The sequence below is a fragment of the Phacochoerus africanus genome, chromosome 2 (assembly GCF_016906955.1).
Source record: "Phacochoerus africanus isolate WHEZ1 chromosome 2, ROS_Pafr_v1, whole genome shotgun sequence".
NCBI lineage: Eukaryota > Metazoa > Chordata > Mammalia > Artiodactyla > Suidae > Phacochoerus > Phacochoerus africanus.
In genome coordinates this window covers 67,272,392-67,290,318 of record NC_062545.1, presented here as the reverse complement: position 1 = coordinate 67,290,318, position 17,927 = coordinate 67,272,392, and the positions used below count along the sequence as shown (strand labels likewise).

At 49.6% G+C, this 17,927-nt stretch overlaps 1 protein-coding gene across 1 annotated transcript in view; it reads left to right on the top strand.

Annotated features, from left to right (window-relative positions):
* Positions 1–1,653: 1,653 nt before the first annotated feature.
* Positions 1,654–17,927, top strand: part of SIM1 (SIM bHLH transcription factor 1) — a 74,627-nt gene continuing 58,353 nt past the window's right edge. Inside the window, exons 1-7 of the mRNA XM_047761579.1 lie at positions 1,654–1,949; positions 2,646–3,249; positions 12,541–12,623; positions 16,030–16,119; positions 16,644–16,752; positions 16,887–16,972; positions 17,575–17,774. Coding sequence (XP_047617535.1) covers positions 3,075–3,249; positions 12,541–12,623; positions 16,030–16,119; positions 16,644–16,752; positions 16,887–16,972; positions 17,575–17,774 — 743 coding nt within the window. The 5' untranslated portion in view covers positions 1,654–1,949; positions 2,646–3,074. The remainder of the gene's footprint in view (positions 1,950–2,645; positions 3,250–12,540; positions 12,624–16,029; positions 16,120–16,643; positions 16,753–16,886; positions 16,973–17,574; positions 17,775–17,927) is intronic.

Sequence of the window (17,927 nt, the reverse complement as noted above, 5' to 3'; positions counted from 1 at the left end):
CTTGTTGAGTGCATTGCTTGGTTGAACTGCCCAGAGCCAGGTTTCTAAGTGGCAACAGCTTCTGGGGAAATGACTCCTCTTTCTAGGTTAGAGCCCATTCTCTGGCTTCCAGTTTGGGAACACCTACAAAATCTCTGTTTAGTTCTTCTTCTTCTTCTTCTTTTTTTTTAATCTTTCTGTCCAGAACGCTCACCACCTTCTCCTGCCAGGTGTTTCCCAGATGTGTAAATACCCCCCAAAATCTCCCATTGTCCTTCTGGGAGCTTACAGCCCTTGGGCAGCAAGGAGGTGGCAGATGTATGTCTTTTTGAACAAATGCTCTTAAAGTTGTTTGGAATATCGTCAGGATGGCACACCCTCCTCTTCAGAATATATGTTTTCTTAGAGGCAATTAGTGTCACAAATGATAGGAGGAGTGCAACATGACTGGTATTTTCACTCTTTTATCGCTGATGAAACAGCTACCTCCAAGTCCACCTCCAGGAGCAGAATCGTGGTTATCAGCAGCACCAAAACCAAGCAGGGAATCGCATCTGTATGGAATGATTCGTAAGCAGCTATAATTGTCTTCCAGGTCGAGTGAGCTTTTTCCGTTGCTATCTGTTGTCTATCCTCAGATGACAGAGAAGGCGATTCAAATTAGAGGTTCTCTTAAATGTAACTTGTCAGCAATCATACTTACTAGCGGGTTTCATTGGCTCCCATAAGGGAATGCTGTAAATCCATTTATGCAGGCTGTATCCTTTCTGTAAGGAATATTCACATTGGACTTTTGTTTCCTAAAACAAAACCCAACAAAAAGTCTTCGCTCACGTTTAAGATAATGCATTGTTACGAGATACCTACCTCTCTATCAACGACTCTATCTAACCCTATTTTGACCTGAATCATAACCTCTTTTTCCCCTAGTGTCCCCTATCTGCTCCCATAGGAAAACTCCATGACTGAGCTTTCAACGATGAACAATTTAGCCCCCAAATTCGACCCATTTCGAAAAAGACGCTCCTCTTTGGGATTAATTTAAAAACAATTCTCTGGCGATGAATTCGGTGTCGCTGTGGCTTCAGAGAAAGGCGAAAGAGGAAATATAACCTAACACCGGCCAGCGCACGCTGTGGGCTCCGCGACTTGCCCTCGGGAAGGACGCGGCCGCCTGGTCGGCCTTTGGTCGAACGCAGCGCGCAGCCTGGCCTATTCCTGCCTCTCCTGCCGGGCGCCCCAGGCACCGGGCCCAACCTCTGCGGCCCCAAGGCCTCTCTCCGCCGCTTTGGGAGACCGGCACTCAGGGCTGAGGGCGCAGCCACTCGGCTCACGGGAGCGTGGGGAGCGCGGGTCCTGCACATCACCCTCGGGCCCGGGAGTTTGGGAACGGCAGCGGCTGCGGGGCAGCGCAGACACCGGTGCCCTGGTCTCATTAGGAGCGCCGCGGCCACGCGGGTAAGCAAGCAGCTAACTAGGAGCTCCGGAGGGCGGGATGGGGGGGGAGGAGCGGGGCTTGCTCGCGTCACTCAGCCTGGTCAGCCAATGAGCGTGACGCCCCGGGACGCGCCAGGCCAATCGAAAGCAAGGAGGTTTGTGAGTGGCATCAAGGGAGGGCGGGAGAGAAGAAGCCCGGGAGTGAAGTTGAAGCTAAACCCCATAAGCCATAAAGAAGTTACAGGGGGGCGCTTTTGGCTTCCAATTAGGGATAATATTGGCTTCGTAGCAACTACCAAGGAGGAGGACTCTAGAACCACCTCAGCTGTCCCAAAGTCCACACCCTCCTCCTTCTCCCACGCACCCCTCCCCCAATTCATGACCAAGAAAAGAAAAGACAGCCAGGGCGCGCTCTGCTCCTCTCTGCCGGTGGGAAGCAGAGAGGCCCGCGGAGTGGCTTAGTTGGATGGTAGGCATGAGTACAGTTAAAAGGTGGGCGCCTCCGCACGCCTTGTCGCCAGCGGGGACTGAAGGTAGGTGAAGCGGAAGACGCCCTGCGCCCGCCCGGCGGCGCCCGCAGCTCTACGGCGGAGGGGAGAGGCCGGGCGCCTCCCACCCCGCGGTGCCTGTGAGGGGCTGTTGTGAATGTGCCACCTGTTAACCTGGCGCTACCGTGCCCCGCGTGTTGCCGCCCCTGCTGGGCAAGGAGAGCGCGGGGTCGCCTCCTCGGCAGTCCCGAGGGACTTGATGTGTAAGTGCCACTTTTTGAGGAATGCCCGAGACTTGAGACCCAAGTTAAAGAGCCAAGTTCCCGACCTGCCAAAGTGGGGGGACAGAAAGGCGCCCGAGCGCTCTGGAGGAATTCTGATTTGCGGAAACCTGCTTTCCTGGGATGTGCGCCTGGCCTGGGCGCGGGCACGGGGACCCGCGGCCGAGGGGGCTCCTGAGGGTCTTCCAAATCTGCGTTTGGTTGTTTGGGCAACTTCCCAGGGGGTCGGAGAATGTGTCTGGCAGGGGTGAGAGAATGCGAGCAGTATTTACAGGGGGTTCAGTCTCGCTGCTGATTTCTCCATAGCTTAGCAAAACCAACCAACCAACCAAAACACCAAGCCTGGCGAGGAAAGCCGAGGCGCGCTGAGGCCCTTCCCGGCCATTTTTTCGGAATTCGGGAAAGCGCGTGAGTGATTGTGGAGCTGCAGATCTCTTACGCTCTGATGTTGTCTTCACAGTGGCCTGAAAGAGCTGTCCGGCATTCCTGTTCTTCCCAAAGGGCCGCTTCAAAGGCCGTGGGACTGAGAGCAAACGTCGGGGATTATTATGTCGATTTCCCGAGGACCCGGGTTCGCCGCGGGGAACCAAAGAACAGGCTGGCTGTTCCGGGGTCCCGCCAACATTTGATACCCAGCGAAGCCTAGGATTGCCCGAATTGCCGTGGATCTGCAACTTTCCTCTACTCGCATCCCAGATTTTTAAAGAAAGTATTTTCTGGTCGCCGAGTTGGTCTTTTACCACCATCAGAACACTGAAGCAAAGACTTCAGTCTCACCAGAGTATGCTTTATGTTTTCGCCAAGTGTGATCTCTAATTGAAAATTTATTTTTGGTTTTGAATGAATCTGTGGAATTTATGTTGTAAGAAGAAAGGGGGAACGAGACACGATGAAAGAGAAGTCCAAAAATGCTGCCCGGACTAGGAGGGAGAAGGAAAACAGTGAATTTTATGAACTGGCTAAATTACTGCCTTTGCCCTCGGCTATCACCTCGCAGCTGGACAAAGCATCCATAATCAGACTCACCACCAGCTATCTCAAAATGAGAGTAGTGTTCCCAGAAGGTAAGTGACTTTGCCCAGATGGAATTTCAAAGGCAGAAGGGGTACAGGATTTGCCAGTGAATGAACCTACACCACTGGGCAGAGAATTACATTCACATTTAACATGCACACTCTCTGCAAAGAGAAGTTTAGCATGGCTGCCTAACTAAGGAGCTCTCCGGATTTAGAATTTCTGTTGCCTTTTCCTGGCTCTTTCTACTTCCCCATTAACACTTTCTCTTCAGTCCATCAGATGTGTTTGATTGGGAAGCAGCCCAACAGTGCTTTTGTCAACACTTAGATATAAAGCTCAAATGAAAGTATACTAACTAATCCAAACATGACTTTCTTTTTTTATTACTTTTGTTAGAATTGTATTTAGCTTAAAGCAGGAACACCTCCAGATTCTTGTATTTTTCTTATGTCTAGATAGAACCCATGTACATGAAGCTAGCTAAGCCAGATATTTTTATATGTCAGTAATTCTGCAGATGAGGAACAGGCATATCCATGAACAAATATGTCCTAAATTTACCTAGTCCTTTTACTACTTTTTAGTAAATTTATTCTGAGTTTTTGAGGTGTTTACAGATTCTGAAACTAAATCTGGGGCTTGGTGATTTGCAACTCTGGGCTTAATCCTAAGATTGAATTAAAATGACTAGACCGCTTAGAAACTATCTTCTAGGTAGTAGGTTGGCAAACAGATCTCTAGGGAAATTGTCTTCTTATAAGGTCTAGAAATTAGAATAGCTGAGATGTTGACATGATTTAAAACAGTATGTTTAGATTGTCAAGATTCACATGTGAGAACAGAGTAGCCTTCATAGAAAGCTGTCCTGTATAAAACAATTTATATTCACTAGGAGGATTCTTCTCTCTTCTATCTCCTTATCCTTTCCTTTACCCACATTTAAATAATATACACAGATTAAAAATATATTTTAGATATGTCTTTGTTGGGGAAGGGAATTTGGAGATGTAAAGGAGAGAATACTAAACAAACAAAAATCCAAGAGAAAGAACCCTGTTTATGTACAAACAAGAACCTCTTATTTGACCCGGAGAGGTTTGTGTTATTGTTGATTTTGGAAGTTGGGAGTTTGTTGTTTTCTTTTGAGGAAATAGGGGGGAGGAAATAATCATTATGGGGCTTTGAGTTTCACTTTTTCTTCATCTTGACTGAAAGTTATTATCTAAATCAAAATCTTGCAAAACATGCCCCCAAATTAGCCAGGGCCACTAAAAGAAAACTTTAAAATTATAATTCAAAACTACAAATAGTGTTGTAGTCCTTTTGTCTAAAAGCAGGTCCCTGAACAATCTCATCTGACCCTGGAAACCACGGAGGAGAGGAATCAAAACCTAATGTACCTGAAAAGTTAAAAAAAAAAGAAAAAAGAAAAAAAAAGAAAGGAAAAGGGGGGGAAAGGAGGAATTTATATATTAAAAACCTCATTTCCTATTTAAACTGTGCTAGGAATTGCTGGTGGGGAAATTACTCTTAATGCTACATTGCCTTCTGTTTAAAAAAGAGATCTCGTTGTCTTTATACTGTCAGCGCCTACTTTATATAAATAAAGCTATTGTGAACTTCGCTGGCCGCTCTGTTCCTAACAGGATTATTAGCAGTGATTTGTCAGCCCCTGCGGTCTCAGTGGGTTCCCTTTCTGCGTGATTTCTAACGGGTCTCGTCAATTATCGGTGCCGATGTCGCTCGCTGTTTGATCAGGAGAAGCATATGTGCTGCTTGTGAGGCAGCGAGTAATCGCGGAGGAAAAGAATAGCGGGTCGGGTCGGAGTTCCCGGGCAGGCGCAGAGGGGGACCCAGAACACGGGGAGTCGCTGGGCCAGGGGCTCCTCTGTGTAGTGCAGACCCCGGGTAGGCGCGGCTGGAGGGAATCAAGTTGGGTTTGGTTGTTTGGGTTTTGTTTTTAAGAGAGTAAGCTTTCTTGCTTAATTAAGGGCTAACTCCACAAATTATACATCGCATGACAAATAAATAGGACGAGCAAAAAGTAAACTCTCCTAGCCAACTTCTCGTTATTTTAAAAAAAGAGCGCTGGTAAGATTCCTGCCAGAGTCCCCTTGGTGGCCAGGCCTGTCCCCTGTGGCTACTTTAAAGGCGACTGTGCTTTCTTCAGCCACATTCACCTTCCTTTCCGGCTCTGGGCCCCGGGCCCCTCCTTCCTCTCCCTTCCTTTGTGGACAGAGTGTGAGTTTATGGGGAGGAGGGGGTGGACGATGTGTGAACTCTGGGCACATCATTTATTTCTCCAGCTACTGTTGAGCTCATAACTCACCCTCAGCCTCCTCCACTGGGTGAGTTAGACAGGGCCATCTGAACAGCTGGTTCCTAGGGATGAGGTTTTAATTTTGAGGACATATTAGCCTCAAAAGTCCCAAACTCAGATACAGCCCTTTAAAATATTAAAGAACTACAGCAACAAACAATAAAACCAACAGCGTCAAAGGAGTGAAATTATCAACAGCCTCAGAACCAGGCACAACCTGCAGAGGGTGCCAAATTTGGGTTCAGCTATTGACTGAAGGCAGAGGGAAGAACTTGATTGGGTCCATAGCTGTTTGGGGAAACTGAGGGTCATCTTTTTTAGTGATGAGAAATGGAAAGAGTTTGTTTGAAAATGAAGTTCTTTTTACATCCATCTTGACACCATCTTAGCACATAGTATGTCTTCAATAAAATTTTAAGGTTGGGATGAAGGTAACTATTTCATCATGGGGGAAGATTTCTATCACATGTAACATATGGATTTTGCTAGGCATACAACTAAAATAATTCTCAATCTGGTGATCTTAATTACAGGCATTACAATGACTGTAAAACTTCACTGGTTTTGCTCATATTCCATTTTATCTATAATACCCAGTAATGCCAAAAGGCTTACTTAAATCAACAAACAGAAATCCCTTCATACTTATATTTGAAACAAATTTAAAAATCCTTAAAATATAGCTAATTCCCTCCCTTATCATTTGCTGAATACAATTCCCACTCCCCTCCCCAGGGTCTAGTAGATTCCTTGTCTGGGAGCAAACTTCAGCTTTTATTTATCTGAGTAGATAAAATTGAGCTGTTGGGGGGAATTGAGAAAGAGAACAGAGGACTATGATATGGGTGCCTGTAATAATTAAGAATTAAGCATTAGATTGGAGATTTCATAGTAAAAAACAAAACTCTGGGATGATTACTGTGAAATCATTAAAACCTCATATCTCCCAACTGGTAATATATTCTAATAAAAAATAGCTCTGCAAAGGAAAAATTGAGGCATCTAGATATGTATAAGTCTTTGGTGTTATCAAAACCAGAAAAGCAGATTTTTTTTTTAAAAAAAAAGATATGACTTTGTTTACAAAATTGATCAAATTCAACAAAAATATGTATTTGTTATTCAACTCTAATATAGTTTTGACTGGAGGGGTAGTGGCTTGCAGAATAACCTTTGAAAAGATCAGATGTTTCCAAATCTATATCCATTCAGAATCTTGATAACATCACTACCATTTCATTGTCAAGATGTCTTGTGAAAATAAAAATTTAATGACAGAACTGAAATTAGTAACTGCAGGAAGGAGAGCCTCTACCAAGGCTGGAAGGAAAGGATGATTAAACCAACCTCCACAGACCCTTTCCATAATATTCACCTCAAGATTGAAATCCTTAATCACCTTTTATTTTTTGAGGCCAGGAACTGAAAGAGAAAAAAAGGCCCCATTTCCCACGTGGATAGGTGATTTAAGGCTGTTTTTCTTGCTGCTTGGGGAAATGATTGAGCATTAGGTTTCCATGTTTATTTTCTTACAGAAGTTTTTCTCATTTAAAAGCCTTTAAGCATAGTTTTACGCTCCACGCTGGTTTTCTCTGTTTAATTCTAGTTTTGATGTTGACTTAAAATGTAGAGTGCAGAACTAAACTCCGTGCAGAGCATTTGCAAGGCAGATTTATGTGCTAGAAATTGTAGATCACATCAATGAAAAGGGTACTTTAAAAAAAGGGGGGGGGAGTAATCACTAATGAGAACAATAACAAAAAAACAACTACAACAACAAAGTGTTACAAGCTATGGCAGAATACTTTTGGGCAGGGTACAATCGGCCATCTGAAGCTAAAATCAGGTTGAATTTCCAAAGGACAAATCTGATTTCTAGGCGTTATTTTTCAATTCTAGGGAAATCTTGGCAGCTTCGAGATTTTGCAGACACAAATGTGCACAGAGTTCCAGCCTATGGATTCGTGCCTCAGTTCTCTGTATGTTCAGATAGTTCTCAAGAGAATGAGGTTTAGATCCAGCTAAAACCTTATGATTTTAGCTGTTCACCCACTGCCAGTCTCCGATCCATGGACTTTTAAATTTTGCGTGGGGGCGAGAAACCCTCAATTATTTAGCGACAGACCTGCTAATCAGAAACACTTAAACAGGGTCTGAGAATTGAGGGGCAAACCTTCTTTCCCAGGAACTCCATCGGGCAGGCGGCTCCTGAGCGTAGTCTCTCGATCTCAGTGGCTCGGACCAACCCTAGGACAGCGACCCTTTCGAAGCCCTTGCCTTGCTTCCCGCACGGCAGGCAGCATGCAGTAGGGAGAACCGTGCAGGCCGCGGTCGACTACCCAGGGCCGTGCAGGAGGCCCATTCTCTTCTCGCGGCGGCGGCGGCGGCGGCTCGAGACCCGCCGCCTCCGCTCAGATGGCCGCAGCCCGGGGAGCGCCCGCTCCCACCCTTCGCACAACCTCCTCAGGCCCCGCGCGGGCCCGGGGCTCGGCCCTCCCGGGGCGCGAGGGAGTCTCCGTGAGCCGTGCTGAGCGGAGACCCGGCCGGTGCGGACGTGTGTCCGCAGCCACCGCCCCAAGGACCCAACTTCGTCCAAAACTTCAGCCAAGAGCCCACCCATGGGGCCGCCGCTGTGCGGCTGTCAAGTCCCGGCTGCCAAGTGGAACCGAAGCGGGATGCGCCGCGGCGCAGCCTTATCAGCCTCACTCGTGCGGGCCTTGGAGGCGGTGGCAACGCCCGGACCCGCCACCCTCGAAGGTCCGGGGTCTCGGGGAGACACCGCATGAAGCTCTCCGCCACCACTCAGGGCACCACTGTCAAGCCCTGTGCATGTTTTCCCCACGGATTAGTTGGGACCTGGCCGAACCCCGCCAGTCCCTCGTCCCTGCAGTTCCTGTTCTTCTGCGGCTCGGGCCCGCCCCCTCAGCCCTAGCTCTGGGGCCCCGGAGGCGACGAGGGCACCGAGAGGGAGACTGTCGCGGCAGTGACCAGCGGTCTCCACCCCAGATCTGCACTGACAGTAGTGGACCCCCCGGGCGCAGCTGCTCGGGCGGGGGTAGGATCTCAGGGCACACACGCACTGTGGGGGCCAGGCTGTTGCGCGGGACAGGCCCAGCCCCGTGCAGCTACGGCGCTCTCGGAAGGTCAGCCACACCCGCCAGGTGGCCGAGAAGGCCGCGCCGGCGCCGGAGGTGGGCTGAGTGCACCTCGGTGCGTGAAGTCCTGTCCAGTGACCGCTCTGGGCTCTCGGTCTCAGCTAATTCGCCGGGTCTCTGTCCCTCTGTTCCCCAGAGAGCCCAGCTACTGAGACTCCGGGAGCGAAGGCCGCTCCGTTTTGGGCTGGGGGAAGGTTTGGCCAATGCGCGCTCTGTGAGGGCACGCAGGCCCTGTGGAAGGACCAGCTTGCTGAGACAAGTCTCCCCAGGGCCCGAAGTTAGGAGCGGGATCTCTCGGAGGGCTTTTCCCTCCTCAGACACCAAGCTGTAGTCAAGTGATGGGACAGCTCCCCCAGCAACATCATATTGCCTAAAAGGCGATCCATCCAAGAGATGAAGTCTCAGAAACGACTACGAGGAGGACACCGTTCCATTGAGATATAGTGTTTATTTATTAAAAGTCAGAAAAAAAAAAAAAAACCAGTACAACATGCTCTTCTCCCCCTCCTCCTCTTCCTGTCTGAGTGAAGGAGGCGATGATGCCGAGTCTGTAATCTATATTTTGTCAAGCGTATGAAATTCATTCTGAAGGAAAAGCTCGATCAATTTATTTTTGCTGCTTGCAATAACACAGCTGGATGATGCTTTGAGCTCACGCTAGACTGGGACTCATCATTCATTCGCCAAGAACGGGCCTAAATTGTGCCTGTGGGATTAGGTCAATTTTAGTGGATCTACTTCGCCTCATTTGGTTACTAATTGGTTTCTTGTTTTATAAATCGAAATCTCATTTTCAGGAAATTACAAAACCCGTGCAGTCAGTCCATTGAGGTAATCCTTGGGTCAGGGGGTATTTAAATGGAAATGGCTCAACAGCGCACCGAGGGTAAAGCAACAGTGAAACTTCGCCTGAGGTTTCACATGAAATGTGAGCTAGCCCTTTAGATCCATAATAGATACATCCCTCCTAATACTACTTATGTAAATATGATAAACCAGACTTTAAGGGAAGAGGGGGGCGGGGAGAAGCAAAATTTATCTGCTAAGGTTAATGTGGCATATCTTGGAAATCTTCCAAAATAGATTATGTTTTCCTTTGTCTTCGGCCACTTTAGCTGAGGAAAATCCTTTTGTCTAAAACCCGATTTAGTTATCGCCTCCCTCACAGAGCTCCTTTTCTCCTTTGCAAAATCCCACTCCCTCAGCCTCACCGAATTACAAGAGAATCTTTAGATCTTGTTCCCACTGTAATCCTGCCGCAATGGGAGCTGGTTTCCTCCTCATTTTAAACAGACAATCAAAGGATTTGCGAATTTTCTGCGGTAGGTCAAGTGCAGGAACGAAATCTCAGCTTACCCCCCTCGCCAACTGAAATTGGGTGCGGGAACGTGACACCACAGGCAAAAGGTGAGGGGTCTCTGGCCCACCCCGGGCTTTTTGGGAGGTGGAACCCAAGACCAGAGCCGGTCTTGGAAGGTGTCTTGGACAGCCTGAAGGGCCACCTCAGTGCTGGTATTAGGTCAAGAACGCCTGCAGGTAGAGGAGGGCATCCAGTCTCTTATAAAACATTAACACAGACATAACCGTGTGATGGAGATTTCAACCCGGAAGATAAGAGAAGGCAATGCTCCGTGAAAGCAAAAGTTTCCTTAAAGTGGGAGGGGGTGGGGAGTGGGGTCGGGGGTGCAGGAGAGGGCTAGGGAGGCCGCCGTCAACCTTCGCCAGCCCGGCTGTTTATTAACCTGCCGGGAAGTCTTATTTTTCCCTGGTAGGCGCATACTAATGAGGCCACAACCTGAGACCACTAGCGGCTGAGGCTAGCTCCGGGAGTTCGGAACCAGTACTTAACCCCAGCCCAGCTCCGGGGGATTTTCAGCTGATTTGGCTATGGAGGCGGCTCCCGGCCGTCCCCACCCACCCTGGGGGACCTTCCTAAGTTTAGAATAAAGACTTTTGTTTGTTGGCTCCAAACGCAGGCTTCACACCCATTGGGGAGCTGCGGAAGGCAGGATACCAGACGCACCGTGGCCTCAGCCAGCTCCCTGTACATCTGGAGCACCGTGCCCCTCGCCCCAGGGAAGCTGGGCCCGGATGTCCAAGGGCCAGGGCCGCCTGCTTACTGGTTCTTCCAGCAGGATCCTTTCCCTTTTCCCCCCCTGCAACCTCCCTGGCTACCCCTTCCCGCCCCTCTTGGGGGGGTACTTGCGATGGGGATGAAAAAATGAACAGTTTGTGCCAGAAACCAAAGAGGGTAGTTTGACGAAGACTTGAGGAGCAAAGGAAAGGTGACAGGGCGAAGGGGTGTGTACAGGCGGTCTTGGCGGAGGCCCTCTCAAATGGTCCAGGAGGACCACAGGTATCAGGGCAGTGGAGTCACTCTGGGGAGGGAAGCAGGGGTGGGCTAATGAATCTGGAGGGGTTGCTGAGTGGAGAGGGAGGGAACAGGAGTCCGGGCGGGCCAGGGCGGGGAGCAACAGTGTTTGCAGAGCGGTGGGGAAATCGTTAGATTTATTTAGATGTGCAAACACCCCGAAAGACCGGATTTGAGCTTAAGGGGTGCTCAAGGTTACTGGTTACCAGAGTTTTGATCACCGGTTTTCTCGGCAGCTCCTGACCAACACTTTTTAAGCGTCCAACTGCTTGTTTATTTTTGAAAGATCTGCACATTACAATGTGAGGGTTTTTCACTGGGTACTTCATAGTCCCTTAATGCAGTAAATCTCCCCACACACATTTTTTGTCATGTTAAACCTTGTTTAATGGGATAAGCATAGAAGAGTTTTCTTAGTTAAATTAATTTCAGCAGCAACTTCTTAAAAGATATTACCCATAAGTAGTTCAACCTTGCTCTTGGCAAGTTTCTTCTGCCTTATTTTTCATTTTCTTTCTGCTAACAGGTACTAGAACAGACTCCATATTAATTTTAAAAAATCAGCCATGGGCATACTCGGGGTATTATTATTTAGGCATCACCAGAGAAATGATTTGTGACAAAGCCTGAGAAGATCTTAATGAGAACATCAAAGAGAGGAAGGGGTTGTATTTGTTAACAGATGATATCTGAAAAGTAGAGATACTGAATGATTCTTTATACCCAAAAGGGAATGAAAATATTGTAAAATGGTGTTAGCACCTGAAAATAAGTGGCCTCAGAAAAGCCTGTGGGTTTTTCAGTGGTGGGTGGTGGTGGTGGTGTGGGGGCCTGAGGTTAGGACGTGTAAGAGGGGGGCTACTAGGAGAGGAAAGGCAGAAGAAGGATTGAGTAGGATGTTTGGTGCTGGAAGCCATCCCCAAGCAAACGGATTTTTCTGAAGGGGATTAAAGTCAGAGGCCCAAGGGTAGTAAATGGCTGGAGAGTGCCGCAACCAATCAAAGCCCACCAGGGACGACCTGGACTTGGCCGGTCTTCTCAGGTCGCTCAGAAGGTCAGCAACTTTCGCCAGATGTATGGACACCCTCGGTCTCGTGATAAGGAGGATGATGAAACTTGGAGTTAGAAATAGTGTCTCTCACCCTTCCAAGCACACTAGTGAATCTACGCAAAAGTTATCGCTGTGGTGCGGTGTCGGGTGCCCCTTCTGGGCACAGCCTGCCTGGGGATGGGGGTGGGTGCACTTAGCCAGGGCCCCGCCCTTCCGGAGAAGCCCTGGCCGACCCCGCAGAGGACAACGGAGTCTGACCTCCGCCCTATCCGGAAGCCGAGTGGGCAGAGCCGTAATTTATTCACTCTGGTCCACCGGGAGGGAGCCCAGAAGGCACCCGGCGGTGTGTGAGAGCTAGCTTGTGTGACAACCGCTAAACTAGTCTCAAACTGCCAGCTGGGTCGGAGTGCGTCTTTTAAGGGTGTCTCTGTGTCTCCTCAGGGCTCGGCGAGGCGTGGGGCCACTCGAGTAGGACCAGCCCCCTGGACAACGTTGGCCGCGAACTGGGCTCCCACCTGCTCCAGGTACTGACCTGGGCCTCTGGCTGCGCAGGTGCTTCGAGGGCTCGGGTGCGGGCGGGGCATCCAGGCTTCTTGTATCCCAGAAAATGGTCCGGTCCGGAAGTGGCTGTCTCGCAGCCCCTACAACTCCTTAGAAAGCTGAAGTGTTTAGCTCATAATAACCTCGCTGGGTGTGGATGGCACCTCGCGAGGCTGAGAGAGAGACAAGGTGACCGTCGGCGCGTTGGGTTGGGAAGGGAGCCCAGTAAAGCCCCAATCAGGACGGCTGAACAGAGGGAGGGGGCGCTATCTGACACCACTCAGCAGAGGGAACCCGAGTGCCCCAGCCAGGCTGCCCAGGCTGAGCTACAAAACCGTCCGAAATGAAGCATTTATCCAGGAAATAACGAGAATCTGGTAGAAATGCCCGTCAACGCTTTAAGCCCACACATCCTGGATCCAGCTGCGTCCGCAACTCTTTCCATCTCCTTCCTGTAGTTCCCTGGCTTCCTCCTCTCTCTTCACTTCACCCCGGGCCTGCTCAGGCCATGTACAGACCCCGACGTACACATACATACTCCTCCGCAGGTAATGAGTTTATCCAAGGTGGACGCGCCCATTACCGCGCTATTTGCAGTGTACACCGTTTTAAATTGCCCATTGCCCGCTTAAGTCGCCTAGCAAATATTTAAAAGAGTAAAACTCCCGGTGGCATTTTCAGGCTTGACACTTGTATCCTACCCTCCACCCTTTTATTCTTATAATTCAAGTCCACCGCGGGGTCCTCCAGTGGGAGCCTCAAACCTGAGCAGTGTCAGATTGGGGAACCGGTTTTCCCTCCTGGACCATGCAAGAGCAAAATCTCCTGGAAGGAGTGTCATAGCCTTTCCTGTCCCATGGGTACTCTGTCCCTCCCTCCATCCCAGAGGACAAAGAGATTTTGGTTTCATAGAGCAAGAAAAGGCCATGTGTGAGCATTCCCACATAGGCCTGGCCTCCCTGCCTCTGAATTTAACTAGAAAAGTGCTGTCTCTCTCCTTTCTCTGGGACACCTTCCATCAGTTGTCTCTCACAACAGACCCCTCCCAAATCTTTCCATACTCCAACCTAACTTCCCTCATCAATATAAACAAGAGAGAAAATCCAAACAATCTTTCACCGTCTAGTTCTTGCCCAGTCTTTTTCCTCATCTTTATCCTATATCCCTGGAAGGACTTAGTGATCTCTCAGTTTCAGTTGCTTGCCTGCCCCACTCACTCCCACACCCCTGCAGTCAGCATCTTTCTCAGCATTTGTGCTCTGCAGAGGCTCCACTATGTTTCGATGTCCAGTATTAGATGCTCATTTATCCTACCTGACCTCATTCATTCCACAAATATAAGAGGCCCAACTGTGTGCCAGAGAGAAAGCCCTGCCCTCATGGAGTTGACATTCCAAGGCCAGCAGCCTTGCAAACCCACATAGGTGCCCTGCAGAGTATGACAGGTGGTGTAGGTGCCAGGAAGGAAAATAAGAAGGCCAAGGAGGAGAGTTGTGTTTCAGTGGGGCTGTATTAAATGGGGACTGTTGCAGAAGAACTCACGGGGGAAGGCGATATTTGGCCAAAGACCGGGTGGAGGTGACACTGCTTACCTGACATTCTGCCTCTCCCTCAGTCTTGAAAGTAGCATAATTTCCTGGATTCCTCTCTCTCTCTGCTTGCTCCTCTAGTTTTCTCCCCACAGTCTGGCTGTAAATGCTGGCATCTTCCCAAGATTCTAGCTCTGTTTCTCCTCTCACAATTTCAAGGCCTCCTGGGTTATCTCAGTCAAAACTACCACACTCAGTTCCTTTCCCCCATTTGCATGCCCCACTGGTTTCTCATCTAGACACCCTTCCAGACCTTTATTTCCTACTGCCAACTGGACATATCCAAATGGAAATATGCATATAACTGAAGTTTAGTACATCTAAGACAAGAATTCATTATCTCCTTCTTCCAGACTTCCATTCATACAAAAACTCACCAGGCCTAAATTTTCAATGATTTCAAAGTCAGTTTCAGCTTCTCTTTCTGCCACCATGAATTCCACAATTGGCAGAACCATCTTTGACTTAGACTCCCCTCTCCCCTTGTCTTCCTTGTGACAACCCAGGCTTGACTATCTCTAATCTCCTCATCTCCACTCTTTTCTCCTATCAGTCACTGTCCACATTCTGCCAGAACACACACACCACACACACACACACACACACACACACCCCACACCTCTAAGCTTGCTATTCTCCTGCTTAGCTCTCTCTGTTGGAATATTGATGCCCTCAGGAGCATCTCCAAACCTCTCAGACTGACATCTCAACCTCTCCAAAAATCTAGCACCAGTGTACTTCCTCAGCCTCATATCTCTGCCATACCAAAATCATCACTCCTGAATACACCAGATCCACCCTCCCCCCGGTCCCTGCTTGCTATACATCATCCCATCTGCCTAGGTTTCTCTTCCTCCATTCCCCCTTCCAAGCTTCCTCTTCAAGCCTCTGCTCAAAAAGCTCTTCTAAGCCTCTCTGATTCTTCCCCAGGTCTCTGGCCACTCAGCAGCCAGGCCCTCACAGCACTGTCTATTCAGCTGTGTGGTCATTATATCCATCTTTAGGCCAATTGTTCCTTTTGGTCTTCCAGCTCTTTGAGAGCAGGATCTGATGGATCCTTATACTTCACTGTCTGGACTGAAGCTTCTTTCACAGAGATAAAGGAACAGTGAAAGTCTAAGACTTTTCTTCATAGAGAGCCTGTCAGTTTGATGCACCAATGTAAACATACACGTACACACTATAGCACCACTCTACAGACTTGCTGCCTGGAAAACCTCTCCTCTCCTAAATCCCCCTCTCCCAGACACTTCCTAGAGCCACTGGCCAGCTGCCTTCTATCTACAAACTTTCCAGACTGCCAGCCCTTTCATGTCTCCTCGTGTCTACTATTTTCCAAATCCTGCTAGCATGCTTTCCATTATAGGATGCTCCCACTAGGAAACTGTCCAAGACCAGCACAGGAAACCTCTGGTTCACTCAGTGACCAGCCCCCCAAGAACCTAACCTATTTCCTATCACAGGCTATAATTTTTTCACCCAGAATATTTGTGAGTGTATATGTTATAACTCTGTATTGTCCATTTTGATGGATCCTTAGTTTTGGAGGGCAGTAGCATTGACCACCACTTCCTCTGGATCTTTCCCAGGGTGTTGCAGGTCCCATGTTTATGAATTTGGCATGAACAAAAGAGGGACTCTTTTGGCTGGTTTTCTTTGCCCTGTTTCCTGTCTGCCTCTCTCTACTTCATCTCTCTGCACTTCAGGTGGAATAACTCCAACTTCTGTTTGCTGCACCCCCACCCCCAATTTCTTCCAGCAGCCCAGAGGGCTCTCTATTCAACTATTTCTATCTTCCCAGACCCTGGATGGCTTCATCTTTGTGGTGGCCCCAGATGGAAAGATCATGTACATTTCGGAGACAGCCTCAGTCCACCTGGGTCTTTCTCAGGTAGGTGAGTGGTCCACACCTCCAGCCTTCAATGTTTCCAGCCAGGGCAGGAGGCAGGAGGTGGCGTCGGGGTGTGTGTGTGTGTGTGTTTGTGTGCTTTCTCAAAGCTTTGGTATGTGTTTCTGGGACAGGAAAGTTCTCAGCTGGCAGGAAGTCTGGATCTCACCCTTCTTCTACTTATCCTTTAGCTTCCCCCCAAAACCCTAAAATGGCTCCTTTTTTGAGTTGCCACCGTAAGCCAAATACCATGAGAGGTGGTTATGTACCTATGTCATGATGTCTTCACCAGAACATTGCCAGGGAGCTGCTGCTATTACTACTGCTGCTGCTGCTACTACTCGTCTTACTATTATTAGTTGAGGTTTAGGCTGCAACATGTAGTAGGCAGCAGAACTGGAACTCAGGGCTGACTCTAGAGCTCTGGCTCCTGTCCTCACAGCACTGCAGACCCCGTGGCACAATCTTCCAGCCCCTCCGTGGGGCATTCCACCATCTGGGAGAGAGTGACACCCTCCTCTTTACAGGTAGAGCTGACCGGAAACAGCATTTACGAATACATCCACCCAGCCGACCACGATGAGATGACCGCAGTGCTCACGGCCCACCAGCCCTACCACTCTCACTTCGTTCAGGGTAAGCCAGAGGCGACACTCGGGCCCGGGCCCATAGAAGTCTGCTTGTAGCTCTTCCCCAATTAACCGAGGCAGGGTCTTTGGAGCCTCGCCGCCTGCCTCACGTCCTGCGCCCTCCCTTCCCCTCTCTTCCAGAGTATGAGATCGAGCGCTCCTTCTTCCTGAGGATGAAGTGCGTCTTGGCCAAGAGGAACGCAGGTCTCACCTGCGGCGGCTACAAGGTGCGTGGCTAAAAGGGGAGATCCCGCCACCCAGCCCCAGGAGGCAGGACAAGAAGCGCCAGCGAGTGGGAGGGAGGTTCCGGAGCTTTCCGCGCCGCCGGCCCCCTCACGTCTCAGAACGCCTGGGGCCAGGCACACTGCAGGGGGCCTTCAGAATCCCTAGGGACTACGTTTTAAGGTTATGTACGTCTTACTGGGTCCAGATACTGCGTGACCTCTGGGGATCTTAACTGGGGCTCATAATGGGCTTCAAGGGTGTGTAAAGCGTCGTCTTTAACAGGTCGGTAACTTGGATAGATTCCTAGAGTTCACTCAGAGCTGCAGATTCTGCCCCTTCCCCCCACCAGGGTTAAGAACAAGAGCTTTAGCTGGAATCTCAGGTTTTCTTGTTTAATAGATTAGACATAATCACAATACAGATTCCAGGGCCCCACTTCGCTATTCGGTTGCATTGGCTGGGCTCAGGCCTCTGCATTTTTATCAGCGCCCAAGTGAGCCCGGTGGGCCAGTACTGTCATTCCCTTGAGTCGTCTGGGAGCGCCAATAACTTTGGACACTGTTTCCTGGCTGAGGCTGAGTCTCACGCCCTGACCCTCCCCCAGGTCATTCACTGCAGCGGCTACTTGAAGATCCGCCAGTACAGCCTGGACATGTCCCCCTTCGACGGCTGCTACCAGAACGTGGGCCTGGTGGCTGTGGGCCACTCGTTGCCTCCCAGCGCCGTCACAGAAATCAAGCTGCACAGCAACATGTTCATGTTCCGCGCCAGCCTGGACATGAAGCTCATCTTCCTGGACTCCAGGTGGCGGTCAGGGCGGGAAAGGGTCACCCCAGGCGGGAGGGCGGCCCTGCTCAGTCACAAGAGCGCCTCGTTGACCTTATGAGCCCATTTTGCAGATAAGGTGACTGACCTGGCTCTGCGAAGTGAGGGCCGTCGGGGGTGGAGGCACCCCCC